Genomic DNA, 16,571 nt, shown 5'->3' with positions numbered 1-16,571 from the left:
CTTTTCTCAGATAAAAATAAATCTAGTACATGTAGCTTGTAACACTGGGTTCCCTGGCCAGGATGACAGGCTGCAAGGCCTCCAGCCTGAAGCCTTGTAGCAATGCTCCGCCCATGTGCTCCTACAGCACCTTGCTTGTCCCCACCAAGCTCTTCTCACACTGTCCTGACACCGCCTCCTTATTTGCCTGCTTCTTTAGTCCCTCTGCCCCCATAGACGGCAGGAGAAAAGACTGTGTCTTGTGTATCCCCAGCACCTCTCCTGGTTCCTAGGGCCCAGGAGACCCTCAGGAAATACATGCTTCATGACCAAGTTCAACGGCACTGTCTGCCCTCCTTCTCATGGCAGGAACCCGTCCTCCCTCCCAACCCAACTTGGGGACAGACAAGCCTTATGCAAACCTGCCAGCCAGTGGCCTCCCCCACAGCAAGGCAGGGGCTGGTAATTCCCAGGCCGGGACTGGGGCACTTTAGGGATGGAGGCAAGTGCTGGCCCCTCCCCTCGTCCAATTCCCTCCTGATGAGGAACCTGGGGCCCAGTGTTAATGCCATGCTTTCCCATCTGGGTGGAACATACTGTGCACCCCAGACAGGAAAGTTTCCTGAGAGGAGTGATACAATGATGTTTCTTTAAAAGAAGTCCTTTTCCCTCATGCCAGATGTGTGCAATCACATTTCACAGAGAAGACGCCTCCCCCGAACCTGCCAACCCACCCTCATCAGTAGAGACATTTCTGATCAGCAATTTCAATTGTTTGCTCATGGCCCCAGTTAATAAAAAAAATTTTTTTTTAGTTTTTTGCTAAGGGAAATAGATTCCCCCCGCCCCCATGGCTTTAATTAGAAATAGGAGCAGAACTGATGAAATCTGGCAGCAGCATGTACTCTGTCTAAAAAGGTCAACACTTTCCTCTCATAAAACAGAAGCTGTTATCCTGAGGGGGTGGAAGGTGAGACTGAGTCAGTTAACTGGGTCTTCCTTCCTCTTGCCCACAGGGCTGGCTTTTTGATGCTTGTCTGGAGGCCAATAAACAAGCATAAAACAGACAGTTTGTTTAAGAAACTGGAGGAGAACAAGCTGGGCAGCGTGAGTGTGTTTTCCTCAAGGTGACGGGGGGAGCGGGTTCACAGGCCTGGTCTGGCAGGGTCTACGGGAGCGTTTTCCTGCCAAGATCACCCCTGTGAGGACCACAGTCTAATGAGCAGACAGTAAATGATTCACAGGGGACTTATGCTGAGGCAGCTGCGTAAAACTGCAGGCTAAAATGTCACCGCATGTGTACTTTTTTTCCTACTAGGTAGGGGATTTTTTGCCCCTCCAAGCATAATTCACATCCAGCAATATTATTTATTTTCCACTTCTCTTTTTTTTGGCCACGCCAGGTGGCTTGCAGGATCTTAGTTCCCCAAACAGGGATCCAACCCGCACCCTCGGCAGTGAAAGGTTGGAGTCCTAATTGCTGGACTGCCAGGGAATTCACCCCCTGCAATATTTATTTTTTTGGCCGCACTGCATAGCACGTGGGACCTTAGTTCCTCGACCAGGGATTGAACCGGCGCCCCCTGCACTGGAAGCACGGAGTCTTAACCACTGGACTGCTAGGGAAGTACCCGCCCTGGCAATATTATTTAACATTGATCTTTGCGGGGGGAAAATGGAAAGCAAGGGAAAAAGTCAATAATTAATGACAGCTCTGGTCTGTGTGATGTAAGGAGGTGTCAGCTCAGGTGAAGACAGTTCGAGAAATTCCACCTACTTCTTTTTCACAAAGCAAATGATGAGTCCGAGGGCAAACAGCAGTAAGGCGCCACCTCCCACCACCGCGAGGATGATGACAGTCAGGTCTGTGAACAGAGACACAAGGGAGGAGAATGGGGAGACACTTGGTGTCAGGCTGGTGATGAACTCCAGTAGACAGTCTTCAAAGATGGCTACCATCCATTCCTTCCCTCCTCGTACGCACATGCTGCTCCTCCCTTTAAGGGGAATCTGTTTCCTTTCCTCCTGAATATGGGCTGTGCTGGTGTGGACCTAACCTTTTAGAAACCTCGCAGCTTCCTGCGCTTCCTGAGGAAAAGCCAGCCACCATGTAAGAAGTCTGACTATGCTGAGACCATGCTGTGAGGAAGCCCAAGTAGCCATGTGGAGACTCCATGAGGAAGACAAACCAAGGCTCCCAGCCTTGAAAGTGAGCAAAGGTGAACCATCCCAGCCCCCCTCTAGCTATTCAAGGCATCTGGCTGAGGCCCCTCATATCTTAGAGCAGAGATGAGCCACCTGCTGTGCTCCATCCAAATTCCTGACCCATGGAATTGTGAGCAAAAAAAAAAAGGTTATTGTCTAAGCCACTAAATCTTGGAATAGTTTGTTATGCAGTGAAAGATAACTAAAACAAACTAGGGGACCTACCAGATATATTCCAAAGGCTACTCCTGGCCTATCCCAGCTGTGCTCCCCTGATCGCCACAGCCCATGTTGGAGGAGAGAAGAGCAGGGGGTGTAGAAGAAAGTAAGGAGTCAAAAGTCAGAGGTGAAGGAGTTAAGGAGAGGTTGTTTCATGTGTGCTGTCCTTCTCCTACAGTTGTACAAAGGAAAAAGAAAATATATCAGAGAGAGAGCTCTGCACCAAACCAGGATTTAGAATTTCTGGCTTGTTCAATAAGAAAACAAAAGGTGAGACTGTGAGAAAATAGGACTAGAAATAAATGACAGAAAATGAATGTAAGAGAGGAAGAAAACTCAGGAGCTAATCTGAGAGTGCGGGCGAGCTTTTCACTTGTGGCTTCTGGTCCCCGTTGGTTCTCTTGGGCTGACCAAGAGAATCTGGGCTGACCAAACCAATGCTGTCAAAGGGACAGGGTATGAGTTCCTAACCTAAGCGTCAGGACACCTTGCATGCTTCCCCCAGCCTCTCTTGGATCTCTCTGCCTCTGCCATGAGAACAGGCCCCAGTTTGGAGGATAAGAGACCATGCTGAGGAGAGCCAAGGAATCTCAGTTATCACGGCTGATCTTGGCTGGGCTCCAGACATGTGAGAGTGCCTGGTCAAGACTGACAAAGTCCTCTAACCAACCTGCAGCTGCCCACAGGTGCTTGAGTGAATGAACCCTGACAAGCCCAGCTCAGAACTGCCCAGCCAACATGTGAGCAATAACAAATGGCTGTTTTTAAGCCACTGAGTTCTGGGGTGGTTTGTTATACAGTATTATTGACACAACAGCTGACTGATACATGGACAGCCAGGACTCAAATCCATGCTTTCTGACTTGCCTTCCAGTCTTGCTCCTGATCCCTCAGCTACCAACTGCTATCCACCACCACACCCGAAAGACCTTACCCATGGTCCTTGGGGTAAGCGAGACCCAGAAAAGCAGGTCCAGCTGCTTCTTGCTCATGGGGCTGCAGTTGGAGATGTTGACCCAGAAGCTGTGATAGCGGAAGCTTGGCTTGGGCAGCACCTCCTCCTCCAGGCTGAAGATCTCCTCGGTGTGGGCCCGCTGCTCCTGGATGATCATGAACGCACGCCCTGTCTGGCAGACCACGCCCGTCCGCTCTTTGAGGAAGGTCAGGCAGGCCACCTGGTCTTGGGGCACGCTGATGTTCCAGGACACGGAGGTGAGGGATGGTAGGCCCTTGTCCCAGTTAGGGGTCCTCAGGTAGACCTTGCTTTTCGTGTCCAGGGTCACTGTGAAAACACCTTCCTCTGCAGGAAAAGGAAGAGAATCCACTCAGATGTTGTTTCACTCAATCAGGATGGAGAGAATAGGAGGGTGGAGGAGATGATGCTATACTGTCCAGACTACAGAGCTTCCTGCCATGATGGAGAGGCTCTGGATCTGCACTGGCTAAGAGAGTAGCCACAGCCGCATGTGTCTGTTGAAGACTTGAAACGTGCTTGGTGTGACTGAAGACCTGAATTTTTAATTTTGTTTACTATTAATTTAAATTTAAATTGCCACGTGTGGCCAGTGGCTACCATATTGGTCAGCAAAGGAATAGAGTCTCAGATTAGGTTCTCGGGCCTTTTGAAAAAACCAACCAAACAACCAACCAAACAAACAAACACAAAACAGGCCAGTTTGCCAAACTGGTGGTTGTCTCAGCTTCCTTTCAGAAATGCCCTCAATGGAGCTAATGTCTATCCAACGCCCTGCTCCATGGTGGGACTGGTGTATACTGATTTCTATTTTGCAGATTTAGAAAACTTCAGGTTCTGGGAAGAATTCTTTCTGGTTGCAAAGTTGAAAGGGTCTCTGACATGTCAACTAATCCACTCCTTATCTTCAGGTGAGATAAAACCCCAACACTCCACATTGAGGATGGTGTGTCTTATTTTCAAAGATTCCCCAGAAGGAGTTTCTCTGGTAACCTTGGAGATACCAGGCAACGTGGAATGACCTTAATCTTACGGCCAGATTCATTTCCCTCCCACTCATGCCTCTGAGAACAAAATTACAGGGTAAACCTTGAATTAAGGTCTTGGTCAATTTTAAAAATGAACTTAGCAACTTGTAGTGGTGACTGTGAATTTTAAAATCAACAATGTAGAGTTCACCGTTGTGACCAATTTAAACCTCACTTGCTGCCTGAGAAGATCATACACTAGCCTCCCAGGAGGGGTCTGCTCCCTCATGCAGGAGAACGCTCTAGAGATTCATCTCTCTCCCAGTATTCCTTCCTCTGTGCCCTCCAAACTGCGTTCTGAATTGTCAAAGCAGAATCATAAAAATATCTGCATAAGGATTTGTATGTTACCACTTCAAGAATCCAGGACTTGGGAATATTTGGTTAGTTCTCATTTATGCCCTGCCTGCTTCCAAAAAAGCCTTGAACCTGATTATTTGTTCTGCTGCCTACCAACCATCACCTCCCACTGTCAGACAGTCTTATTTCTAACTCCTGGAATTTTCCACACTAGGTTAATGGTAAAGTCAGGATTAGGACTCATCATCTTGTATAAGGAACAGCCCACTCAGCTATCCCTTCTCTTCAAATTGACAATTGAGACGATCAGAAAACCAAAATAAGATAAGTGTCCCCATAAGAAAGGCTAAGAGGGCATCGAGATGGGGAGAGAGTGAAAGACCACCTTACCTTTGAAGTGGGGGACAAAGGACACGGTCAGGCTCTGCCTGGAGGCCTCTTGCTGGAAGCTGGGGGCAAAGGCACGGAGGGTCACCGAGACGTTCTGCTTCACCTGAATCTGCTCGATGGAGCCTCCAGAGCAGAAGGAGCCGAAGTAAAGGTCCTGGCCGGGAACGGCACTGGCCACGAGGTAGCTGAAGCTGGTGTTGCAAACCCTCTCGTGAGTGTGCTGCTGCAGCTTCTGGGCAGGCACCAGTGCCAGGCTGATGCTGTCTTTGGGCACCAGCAGCTTCCAGGAGAAGTCGTGCAGCTGCACAGGCAGTTGGAGGATGTACCACGGCACCTGGAGCGAGTAGGCCTTCCTGTGACAGTACCGGTGGTCCAGGCAGCCTACGAAAGAGGGGTTCGTGGTACCCAGGCTGGGAGGAAACCGGAAGTGCATCCTCTCCAGCTCTCAAGTCAACCCGAGGCTTTCTCGCTTTTCCCTTTGGTCTCTCCTCTCCTGCTCTGTCCTGCGCTCCTGCCTCCTTGACGCCCCTTTCCTAGCTTCCCTCCTGCTCTTGCATTCTTACTCTCCACTAAACTGGCAGAACAACTTCTGGGGATTATTCAGGGTTGAAATTTTCTCTTCTTGTTTGCTCAAGTTCTCAACTAAGACAACCTGTGTCTTAGATGCTAAGTGCCACGTGGGCAGGGTACAGGTTTTTCCCTTCACCCAGCCCTGCTGCCCAGTGTCCCTGCCTGTGGGGAGGCAGTTCGCGTAGTGGTTAGAGCTGGGAGCAGAGTTGGGGAGATCTCAGCTGGCGTTTCAGCTCTGCCGCTTCCTAATGGGGTGGCCTCGGGCTGGCTGCTTTGCCTCTCGCGGCTTTAGCTACTGCCTCAGTGGAGACCCTAAGAGCATCCACATCAGAGATGATGGTGGCCCAGCAAGGAGGTGACTATTGGTTTTGCTGCCCTCCACTGATTAAACATTTCTATGTGACTAGCACATGTCGGGCATGGCTAGTAGCTAAAGGGATAAAAAATGGAAGAAGCCAAAGTTTTTGAGCTCAAGACTTGGTCTCATGCAACAGAAGACAAGTGAGCAGTGAGCGTGGAAGCAGGGGGCATGCGCATGGGGGAGGTTGGGGAAGGCTACGAGGTTTCACAGGAGGGAGACTGGAGGCTGGACAGAGGAGACGTGAGCATGGACACGGCGGATGCCACTTGCTTCTGAAAGATGCATGTTCCCACGGAGGCTGCTGGTCTCAAAGTGGGTGTGTTTCCACCTTGCTCTGTGCTTCTTGGTTGCCCTTGCTCACCCTCACTGCCGGGGGCATTTCTGATCATACTATTTACAAACCACCCAGTGGACCCCACTAAGACAGGGCAGGGAGGGGAGAACTCCCACAGCCTGGGAGGAGCACACTGAAGGGGCAGGGGCGTACTTATGGTTTTCTCGGCGTTGATCCACAGGCGTGTCAGATCATCACAAAGGAAGGAGATCTTGTGTTTGGAGCCAGCTGTCAGGGTGAGGTTGGTGCTGCAGGTCCGAGAGTCCAGACACACGAAGCAGCCGGGGACAAATTTGCGGCTCAGTTTGCCGGGCCGTTGCTCGATGGTCAGTGACATGGCTTGCTCGTTACTCAAGTCAACCACGTAGGTTTTATCTGGAACCACAAACAGAAAACAGGCATGAAGAATGGATCAGGATGAGGCCCGTGAGATGGCAAAAATGAGCACAAAATCTCTCATGGCTGGGGGACACTGGGAAATTTTTTTATTATTAAGAAAACATTACGATAGCTTGAAACAAAATTTAAAAAGAAAGTCAGTGGATTGCATTTTGTCCATCCTTATGTAACTGCTTTCATTTCTTCAAACTCATTTTAGTCCTTGTGCGTATGCATGCATATTTTCGCCTATTTAACAGTATGGTGTATATAAAATTTTATACTCAGATTTTACTTCATTATTTTATGCAGATACACTTATTTTACCATATAGTTTTCATATGCACTAAGCTTTTAAAATATTCATTAAGCTTAGTCATCTAAGGGAGATTTAGCATCACCTATTTAAATATTCTCCCTCTATGAAGAGTAATTAACAACAGCTGGTATTAGTGCAGGGATACAAGATTCACAGACAGGATGGAACCATAGATAGTATAATTTAATCTCTAATAAATGCTACATTTCAAATAAATGACAAAAAGAAGTATTCCATAGGTTGGGCCAGGAGAATGGTCTCTCCCATTAGTAAAAGAATAAAATTACACTAGTACTTCAAAGCAGTCACCAAAATAAAAACAAAGAGAATATCTTTATAAATGTGGAATAATTATAAAAATTATAATAATTATAATTATAATAATTATAATTATATATAATTATAATATATAATTAATTATATATTATATAATTATATAATTATAATTATATAATTATATAAATAATTATATAATATATATTATATATATTATATAATTATATATATAATTATACAATTATACAATTATATAATTAATTATAATATATAATTAATTATATAATATATAATTATAATAAAATATAATAATTATAATAATAATTAAAAATTATAAATGTGGAATAATTATATAAATTTTAAATAATTATAAAATTTATAAAATTATAAATTTTATAAAATTATAAAAGCAAAAAAATAAATAAAGATTAAAATATCTTTCTGACTTAGGTACCATAAATAATGTTTAAAGGACAAGGGACACACTGGGAGAAAATATTTTCTACAGAGAATGATGGAGAAGTTCACAGTAAAGGAAATATAAATGTCCAAGTAGCCAAAATATGAAGTGTTGTTAATATCACTTGTAATACTACTTATAACCAGAGAAAAGCAAATTAAAAGAAAGTGTATAGTATAAAAATAAAAACCCTACACCCCTATAACCCAGCAGTGTGACATGTGTATATATGCCCTCATGTGTATGTCAGTGCCGTGACAGTGACTAGAGTAATACTGGAATAGTTAAACAGACCATGAAACTTTCACCAATGGAATATTACGCAGCAGTTAAAAAGAATGAGGGAGCTCTAAATATACTGATATAAGAACCTCCAAGATATAGTATTAGGTAAAACAGCAAGTTGTAGAACCATATTTAGACTATGACACCATTTGATGATAAAGTCTCTATGTAAAATGAAATAGTGATTTCTACATGTACATACTTATGTATGTATGTACTTAATATTTAAATGAAGAGAAAAAAGATTTGGAGAGAAATATAACAAACCCATAATTGTGGTTACCCTAGGAGGGGGGTCTGGTAGTAGGGACAATACAGATGGTCAGGGGGGATTTTAGCTTTGTCTGTGATGTTTGAATTTTGAGTTAGAAAATATGTATGTATTTCTTATATAATTAGGAAAAACTGCCCAATTATTGTTTTTTTAGGTCACTTCTATGATTGTGCCACTAGAAGTAAAAGATTCTAATAAGCACATGTGCATGTTTAGTTTTTATCTGTTTCCTCAGGATAAAATCCCAGAACTGATTGTTAGGTGAGAGAATAGGAATATTTTTTCAACTATTTAGAATGGATTACCAGACTACTTTATAAAAGAGTCATTTCACTTTATAATGTCATTCCTAGAAGGCTCTACACTATGAACCCCTGCAAATCACTTTTTACTGAGTTGCTTTTTAATTTCATTCGTTTTGCTTTTACAGAAGCCATCAAGTTAGGAAGATGCCTATGCAAGGTGGTGCTGCCTTTGCAAGTCATGGGTTTTGCCGATGTGCCTATCAGGTATCTTAGCCTCTCTGCCTGCAGCTCCAGTGAATAAATAAGTCCCGTGCCAGTTGGGAAAGCTCTGTTTCCCAAGAGAGTCTGCTAGGCTTCCTCCTTCCTGGTAACAGAAACCATATACTTAATAGAATTGTTCCTTTTGAACTGGCTGCCAGGGATCTCAGTGTCAAATTAGGAGCAAAATTAGGGAAATGTCTTATGGTTGTCACATCTGCTGACTCCTTTCTTTAGTTCTTATTGCTTATGTCTAGGTAAATTTTACTGTAAGTTCTAATAGTGCTTTAATCAGAGAGATGACATACCCAGAGCTGGAGTATATATGCTAATGTTGTTAACTTAAATATGATTTGATTTAGAAAATGGTTAGCTTTTCAATCTCCTAGCCCCACATTCAGCTCATATCTTACTGTCCTTTAAAATTTATCTTCGTTGGGCTTCCCTGGTGGCGCAGTGGTTGAGAGTCCGCCTGCCGATGCAGGGGACACGGGTTCGTGCCCTGGTCCGGGGAGATCCCACATGCCGCGGAGCGGCTGGGCCCATGAGCCGTGGCCGTTGAGCCTTCGCGTTCGGAGCCTGTGCTCCGCAACGGGAGAGGCCACAACAGGTGAGAGGACCACATACCGCAAAAAAAAAAAAAAAAAAAAAAAAAAAATATCTTTGTTGTTACCTCTGGGAAACCCTCCCTACCCCTACCCTGGCTGTGTTAGGAGCCCTTTTGCTTCTGAAACCCCACTCACCCTTATCGAGGTCCAATCACAGGTTGCAGGAGGCTCCCTACCCGCTCCCTCTTTCCTAATTTGTACGGTATCAAAGTAGTGCACGCACAGAATTTAAAGCAGGGTTTCTCTGGCTTGGCACTATTGACATTTGGGGCAGGGTAATTCTTCGTTGTGGGGCTGTCCTGTGCACTGTAAGATGTTTAGCAGCATCCCTGGCCTCCACCCACTAGATGCCAGTAGCACCCCTATGGCCCTCCATTATAACAACCAGAAATGTCTTCAGACATTGTCACATGTCCCTTGGGGGGCAAATTGCTCCTGGCTGAGAACCACTGGTTTAACGAATCAAATAGTTTTCTAAGGTTTGTTATGAAAACAAAACTCCCTCCCCACTGTGACCACTCCCCAGAATAACAACTTTCAACTCTTTTAGCAGGTTCTCTTTACAATTACATCCACAGCACCCAACAACATGCTTCTATTGCTGCTTCTAGATATTTCTGTTTCAGGGTTTTTTTTAAAATTAATTAATTAATTTATTTATTTTTGGCTGCGTTGTGTCATCATTGCTGCGCATGGGCTTTCTCTAGTTGTGGTGAGCGGGGGCTACTCTTTGTTGCGGTGCGCAGGCTTCCCACCGCAGTGGCTTCTCTTGTTGTGGAGCTCGGGCTCTAGGCACGTGGGCTCAGCAGTTGTGGCTCGTGGGCTCTAGAGTGCAGGCTCAGTGGTTGTGGCGCACGGACTCAGTTGCTCCACAGCATGTGGGATCTTCCCGCACCAGGGCTCGAACCTGTGTCCCCTGCATTGGCTTGATTTCTTAACCACTGCACCACCAGGGGAGCCTGTTTCAGGTATTATTTGTTGGTTTCCCACAAAAGAAGATGAGGATTTCCTCTCCTTCACCCACACTCATGTCCCCCTGCCCACACCCCACACCTCGTATACAACATACACACACCCACAGTACACATGCCCAGCAAACATCCAAACCATACACTTGCTATCCACCCATCTTCCCAATCTTTACCATCATATTTTTAATGTTAGATCATTATTCTGTGTTGACATTATCATGCCTATGTAAACAATAGTAACACAGTGTTTACACAGTTACGTTATTTCCATGCTATTGATTCTCTTTCTTGCACAAGATTTTATTTCCCTAGAATTAGTTATTGCCATTTAAATCATTTCCTTAGTTTCTATGTACTTATCAGTAAGTTGACACCCAAACTCTCCCCCACTTGTATAAATCTCCTTTCAATACCTATGAGAACATTAGGTATATCATCAAGTTATCTTTCTGAAAAGTCTCTCCAGAGCCTTCTCAACTGCTCTCATCTAAAGGGGCCCAGGTATGGTCTTGGGTCCCCTTGTACCATCATCCTAAGATTCCCTTTGCCTCTCTCTTGAAAGAAAAGAATTTTTGGCCGCACCTCGAGTCTTGCAGGATCTTACTTCCCCGACCAGGGACTGAACCCAGGCCAAGGGAGTGAACGCCAAATCCTAACCACTAGGCCACCAAGGAACTCCTGAGATTTCTTACTTATCCATGGGGATAAGTCAGAGGCCACAATGTGTCAACTCTTCCAGGACAAATTAAAGACTCACAGAGGGGCTTCCCTGGTGGCGCAGTGGTTAAGAATCCTCCTGCCAATGCAGGGGACATGGGTTTGATCCCTGGTCCGGGAAGATCCCACATGCCGCGGAGCAACTACGCCCACGAGCCACAACTACTGAGCTCACGCACCACAACTACTGAAGCCCGCGCGCCCTAGGGCCCATGCTCCGCAACAAGAAAAGCCACTGCAGTGAGAAGCCCGTGCACTGCAATGAAGAGTAGCCCCCCTTGCCGCAACTAGAGAAAGCCTGCATGCAGCAATGAAGACCCAACACAGCCAAAAATAAGTAAATAAAGACTCACAGAGCAGGAGTTACCCAAGAAAAAACAAAAACAACGCCAACATTTAGTTAAGGGCTCCAGGTTGCTTCTGGGGGGTTATAAAAGCTGAAAAAGAAGCAATGCAACTACTTCCACAACCAGCATTTACCCAGATCAGTTACTGGAAGTATCTGCTATAACATTCTGGAAACACATCCATCTACCTTATTTGAATCATGTTAACCCAGAAACCTACAGGGCTTGAAGATACACTCACTCTGCTGGTATTTTCAGAGCAAGTAAACGTATCTTCCAGAAGCTAGAAGAGGATGCAAAAGGTAGTAGGCTAGCAGTCTGCTCCCACTACAGGGAGTAACATAGACAGGTAGACTACTATTAACTCATATGATTGTTATCAGCAGGGCCATTTGAACCTTTTAGAAATAATATCAGAAAATGAGAGACAGGCTGTGTGGGACAACAGAGAAGTTCTCTCTCTACGGTGACTATTAGATGAAACTCCAAGAGGACCAAAATCATTTTTTATATCTCCAGGTAATGGAGTGGTAATAATGCCAGGTATGGCATGGTAGTATTGTACCATCAAAAAAGATGAGAGGGGCTTCCCTGGTGGTGCAGTGGTTGAGAGTCTGCCTGCCGATGCAGGGGACACGGGTTTGTGCCCCGGTCTGGGAGGATCCCACATGCCGCGGAGTGGCTGGGCCCGTGAGCCATGGCCGCTGAGCCTGCGCGCCCGGAGCCTGTGCTCCGCAACGGGAGAGGCCACAACAGCGAGAGGCCTGCGTACCGCAAAAAAAAAAAAAAAAAAAGAAAAGATGAGAGTGCGTTACGGAGCACTGAAAAACAAGATGTGTTGGGTGGAGACAAATGTAAATCAAGTTCTCTGACATTGCTGAACTGCATGTTTTGGGCAACGTAAGCCATCCATGCTCACACATCTGGTCACAGCTGGCCAGATCAGCCAGAGCAGCTTGTACATTACTCATCTTAAGACACAGGACACTTGTGCTCAAGCCATGGAAAGATATTCTCTGCAGGAGTCCCCTGGGTCTAGTTTTAGCTAAATTGATATTGTCAGCAAAGTAGAGAGAGAGAGTAGAGAGTAGGGTGTGGGGAGAGACAATCAGGTACAAGGTAACATCTGCCTGCTGCCCACATTCAGAATTTGTTTTTTTTCAGTCTGGGCCCACTGTAGTCAGGTCCTACTGTGCATGCTGAGGGGTCAGGGTGCCTCTGACAGCTGCTTCCACCCTTGGTGAGGCTCTGACTTTGCATGGTTGCTGTGACAGCCATCCTCTTTGGCTTGAGAAACCCTCCCAGCTCTGCCTCCACTCTGTTTTTGATGCTCTTGTCCTTGTCTGCTTCCCCCAGCAGCCAGGCTCCTGGTGCTCCCACTGTGTCCCATCTACCTTGCCCCTTCTGAGGGGTTGTGCCTTTGGGCAGTGCATCTGGCTCTCAAGCCACTTTGGACAAGAGGCTGCCTCCTGAGATTAGTGCGACAGTGTTTATGGAGGGCCTGGAATGCGCTGGAAACTGTGCTGAGTGTAGGAAAAGAGAGGAATAAGACAAGATGCCTGATTGGGAGTTTAGTGGGACACAGACATTCAGATGGATAAACGAGACATGGTAGTGATGGGGAGGGAGACAACAGAATGAACCACTGAATGGGGGTGGCCGTGGGAAATTGTTTGGAGGAATCCCCTTTTCCCTGCCACGTGCACCACAGGGACTGAACGTGGGGAGACGAGGAGGGGTGGCAGGTCGGTTTGGGACATGTCTTTAGAGGGTGTTGAGGAAACACTCCCTTTCTCCAGCCACAATCTCGAGGCCTCCCAGCATGCCCCACCCTGGAAGTGTCAAGAGTGGCACCTTCTTTAGTCTAAGCCTACCCCTTAGACACCACTGGCTGGGGATAGTGCTTGCTGACCTAGCAAAACTGAAGGGTGTGGAGCCTCACTGTCCAGGGGTCATTGACATAGGAGAAGGGCAGTCTCCCTGGGTAGGCAATGGGAGGCTCTGCTATGACCAAGGGGACCTGCACACACATGTACAACGACTCACTCCCAGCACCAAAGAAAGGAATGAAAGAAGAGCCCCTGTCAACCCAAGTTCAGAGACAGTGGCAATGTCAGAATGCCTTCTTCATGCTCCACTTTTTCCTAAAGACTCCCCCGCTAAGCCTCTGAACTTGTCCTTGCTGGGTACAAATCCCCTTCTCAATGCACACCCCTTCTCATGAAGCCTCCGTTCCCACTCAGTCACCATCCTCCTCCCCCAAACCAAAGCCACTCTGGGCTCACCCTGTTGCCTTTCCAGGTGCAAAAGAAAGCCATGAAGGTAAAAAGACCCTTTCAAGGGGGTTTGAGAAAACCCGAGAGTAAGACTCCAACAATATTAGTCTCTTGCCACAGTCTGAATAAGAAAATGAGTCAAAATCAGCCAGAGCAGGACCAAGAGACCCAAGAAAAATCCACCACTCCAAGTAACGACTGGTACAGACAGTAAGTGCAGAGCAAAGCCAGGGACTCCAGAGCTATCTGCTGGTCTCCAATGGCCCAGCTAGCCAACCACAGAGACTGAATCTTTAACAGGGAGGGTTAAAACAAAGTTGACAGTTTGTGAAAGGCTCCTTCATCCAGGGGATGAGTGTGTGTCACAAGTTCTCTGCTGATGGGGAGGAAAGAAAGGAAGAGGCAGGTGTGTGACAAGGAATGGAGGTGGGGTCCTTCGAGGTGGAGGACCAGACTGGGTCCTTCAATGTCCAAAGTCAGCCAGACATTGGGAATAAGGACTGGGTGAGCAGTGAGCACCTGAGACAAATTCCCCCTTAACACTTTATCTCCTGTGCAAGGAGGAAAAAGGGCTCAGCACTACTGCTGGGGCTGGGGAGAGGGGGCCCAGAGGAGAGGCATGATGTGTTTGGGGTGGCAGGGCACCCACCAAAAAGGCACACAGATGATTTGCTTCCAGCCATCTACCTCTTAGTGGTGTGTGTTGTAACCTACCTTATGCTGTAAACAACTAAAGACCCTCAGAAGGGACAAAAACTCGCCGTACAGAAAAATCACCAACCCCAGCCTCCATAACAGTGTCTGGAGGCCACAAATCCCACATAGATTAGGACACCTTCTTGCTAAGTGACTTGGAGTCATGCAGTGGCCTATCCAGGTCAGGGCAGTGGGGATATTTCATTCCCTGTGAGGGAATAAAGGGGAACAGAGAATTTTAAAACAATAATAAATCTGAGTAAATCCAGGCTTGTTTTTATTGTCACTATGCTCTAGGATTTCTAAACAATGTCAGTAATAAACTACTCTCCCTCACCAAAAATTGTTCTTTTCTTTCCGAAATTGTTTGTTTTCTTACAGAGAACATAATTTTTAAGCAGCTCTACTGAGCAATAATTGAATTACAATAATCTGTACATATCTAAGGTGTATATTTGCCTAGTTTTGAACCTATATACACACCTGTATATACATCAACATAATCAAGATAGTGAATATATTCATCACCCACAGAAATTTCCTTGTGCATCCCCCTCCCTCCTCTCACCACCCCTCAGGGTGTTAGGAGGGGTGTTTTGTGATGACTAAGCCATCCCAGGACTACCATTGGCTGGAGCAGTGACCTGAGGACCAAGCAAAGCTGAAGAGTGTGGCTCCTCACTGCCTAGGAGAAGGTGTATGTAGGGAGATCAGGAACCCTGGCGCAGACCACTGGGAGGCTTCGGCATGGCTGAAGTTGCTGGCAAACCATAGGAGTTTAACACAGATATGGACCAACCAACCATAAGTACAAAACAAACACAAGCATGGAACAACCACCCCTAGCACAGAACAACCAACCACAATTGGGGAACAACCAATTACAAGCACAGAACAACCAACCACAAGCAGGGAACAGCCGACCACAAGCACTCAGGAAAGGACGCAGGGGACGACCCCTGCCAATACAAGTGCAGAGACAGTGCCAAGGTATGGAAGAGAGCCAAGTGGGTAGAGATGCCCACCAAAATTTCCTCTGAAACATCCATCATCTGTGCAAGAAAGTACAAGAGAGAAACCAGACCAACAGCATTTGTTACCACCAGCTGATGAAGAGAGTGAATGAAAATAACAGACAGAATCGGCTGACGCAGAACCGAGACCCCACCCTGGAGAACTCCGTCCATCCCAGTGATGCAGAGTGTATAGAGTCCTGGGCACCTACAACTATCCGCTGCATCCCCAGAGGAGCCCGTGGAGAAATGGCCACCCACGTAGAGACCAAATGTTACACCAATAGGGTACCCAGATTGCAACTATTAAAATAAAATCAACAAGATATGAAAAGAAAATAAAAAGAAGAAACTCCTTCTGGGAAGTGACCTCCTGCATCCTATAAGTCTCATCTGTCTTCTGGATTACAGGCTAATGTCTAAAGACCAGTGCTGTGTCTTTTTCAACTTTGTATCCCTTCCTTGACCTAGAGCCTTGCAGGATAACATTTAAAGAGTGCTTACTATCTGCCAGGCACTGCCACCTCATTGCTCCTCACAACACCCCTACGAGGACAGTCCTATTATCTCTACTTGAAGATAAACTGAGTCACACAGGAGTTAAGTGACTTGCCCAGGCTCACACAGTAAGTAGGGGAATCAGGATTTCGAATCCACGCAGGCCAATTCCAGAGTAAGTGCCTTTAACCACTGGGCCATGCTGCCTGCAAAACAAGCTGTCCACACATATTTACAGAACCAGACAAACGTGTGAGTGCACAGGGCTGGCAGCCTTGGGCAATCTCTTGAAACTTAGGGTCCACGTTGGGATTCAGAGGATCAAGATGGAGATGTCCAGAAATCAGAGCTCTCAGGGACTCCAGCATCGCCTAAGTAAAGATACTTCTGCTGGCCAAGTTCACTCACTTGCCTAGAAAAATGCAAACCATGCTTGATGTAAAGCCTTGACCGTGCTAAACACATCTAAAGTGCAGCTAACCACTATTTACCTCAAAACTGAAGCCATATCCTTCTTGATGCTGGTAATAGCATGCTTAACAATTTGATTATATTTAGAAATCAACCCAGCTGATGTTACAGGAAACAGAA

General features: G+C 46.2%; 1 protein-coding gene across 1 annotated transcript in view; it reads right to left on the bottom strand.

Moving 5' to 3' along the window:
• CDCP1 (CUB domain containing protein 1) overlaps positions 1–16,571 on the bottom strand; it is a 55,394-nt gene that overhangs the window by 4,538 nt on the left and 34,285 nt on the right. The window contains exons 5-8 of the mRNA XM_030845396.2: positions 6,513–6,734; positions 5,095–5,475; positions 3,338–3,703; positions 1,757–1,844 (exon numbers count right to left, since the gene is read on the bottom strand). Coding sequence (XP_030701256.2) covers positions 1,757–1,844; positions 3,338–3,703; positions 5,095–5,475; positions 6,513–6,734 — 1,057 coding nt within the window. The remainder of the gene's footprint in view (positions 1–1,756; positions 1,845–3,337; positions 3,704–5,094; positions 5,476–6,512; positions 6,735–16,571) is intronic.

This window comes from Globicephala melas, chromosome 11, assembly GCF_963455315.2.
Source record: "Globicephala melas chromosome 11, mGloMel1.2, whole genome shotgun sequence".
NCBI lineage: Eukaryota > Metazoa > Chordata > Mammalia > Artiodactyla > Delphinidae > Globicephala > Globicephala melas.
This window is presented reverse-complemented; position numbering and strand designations above follow the sequence as displayed.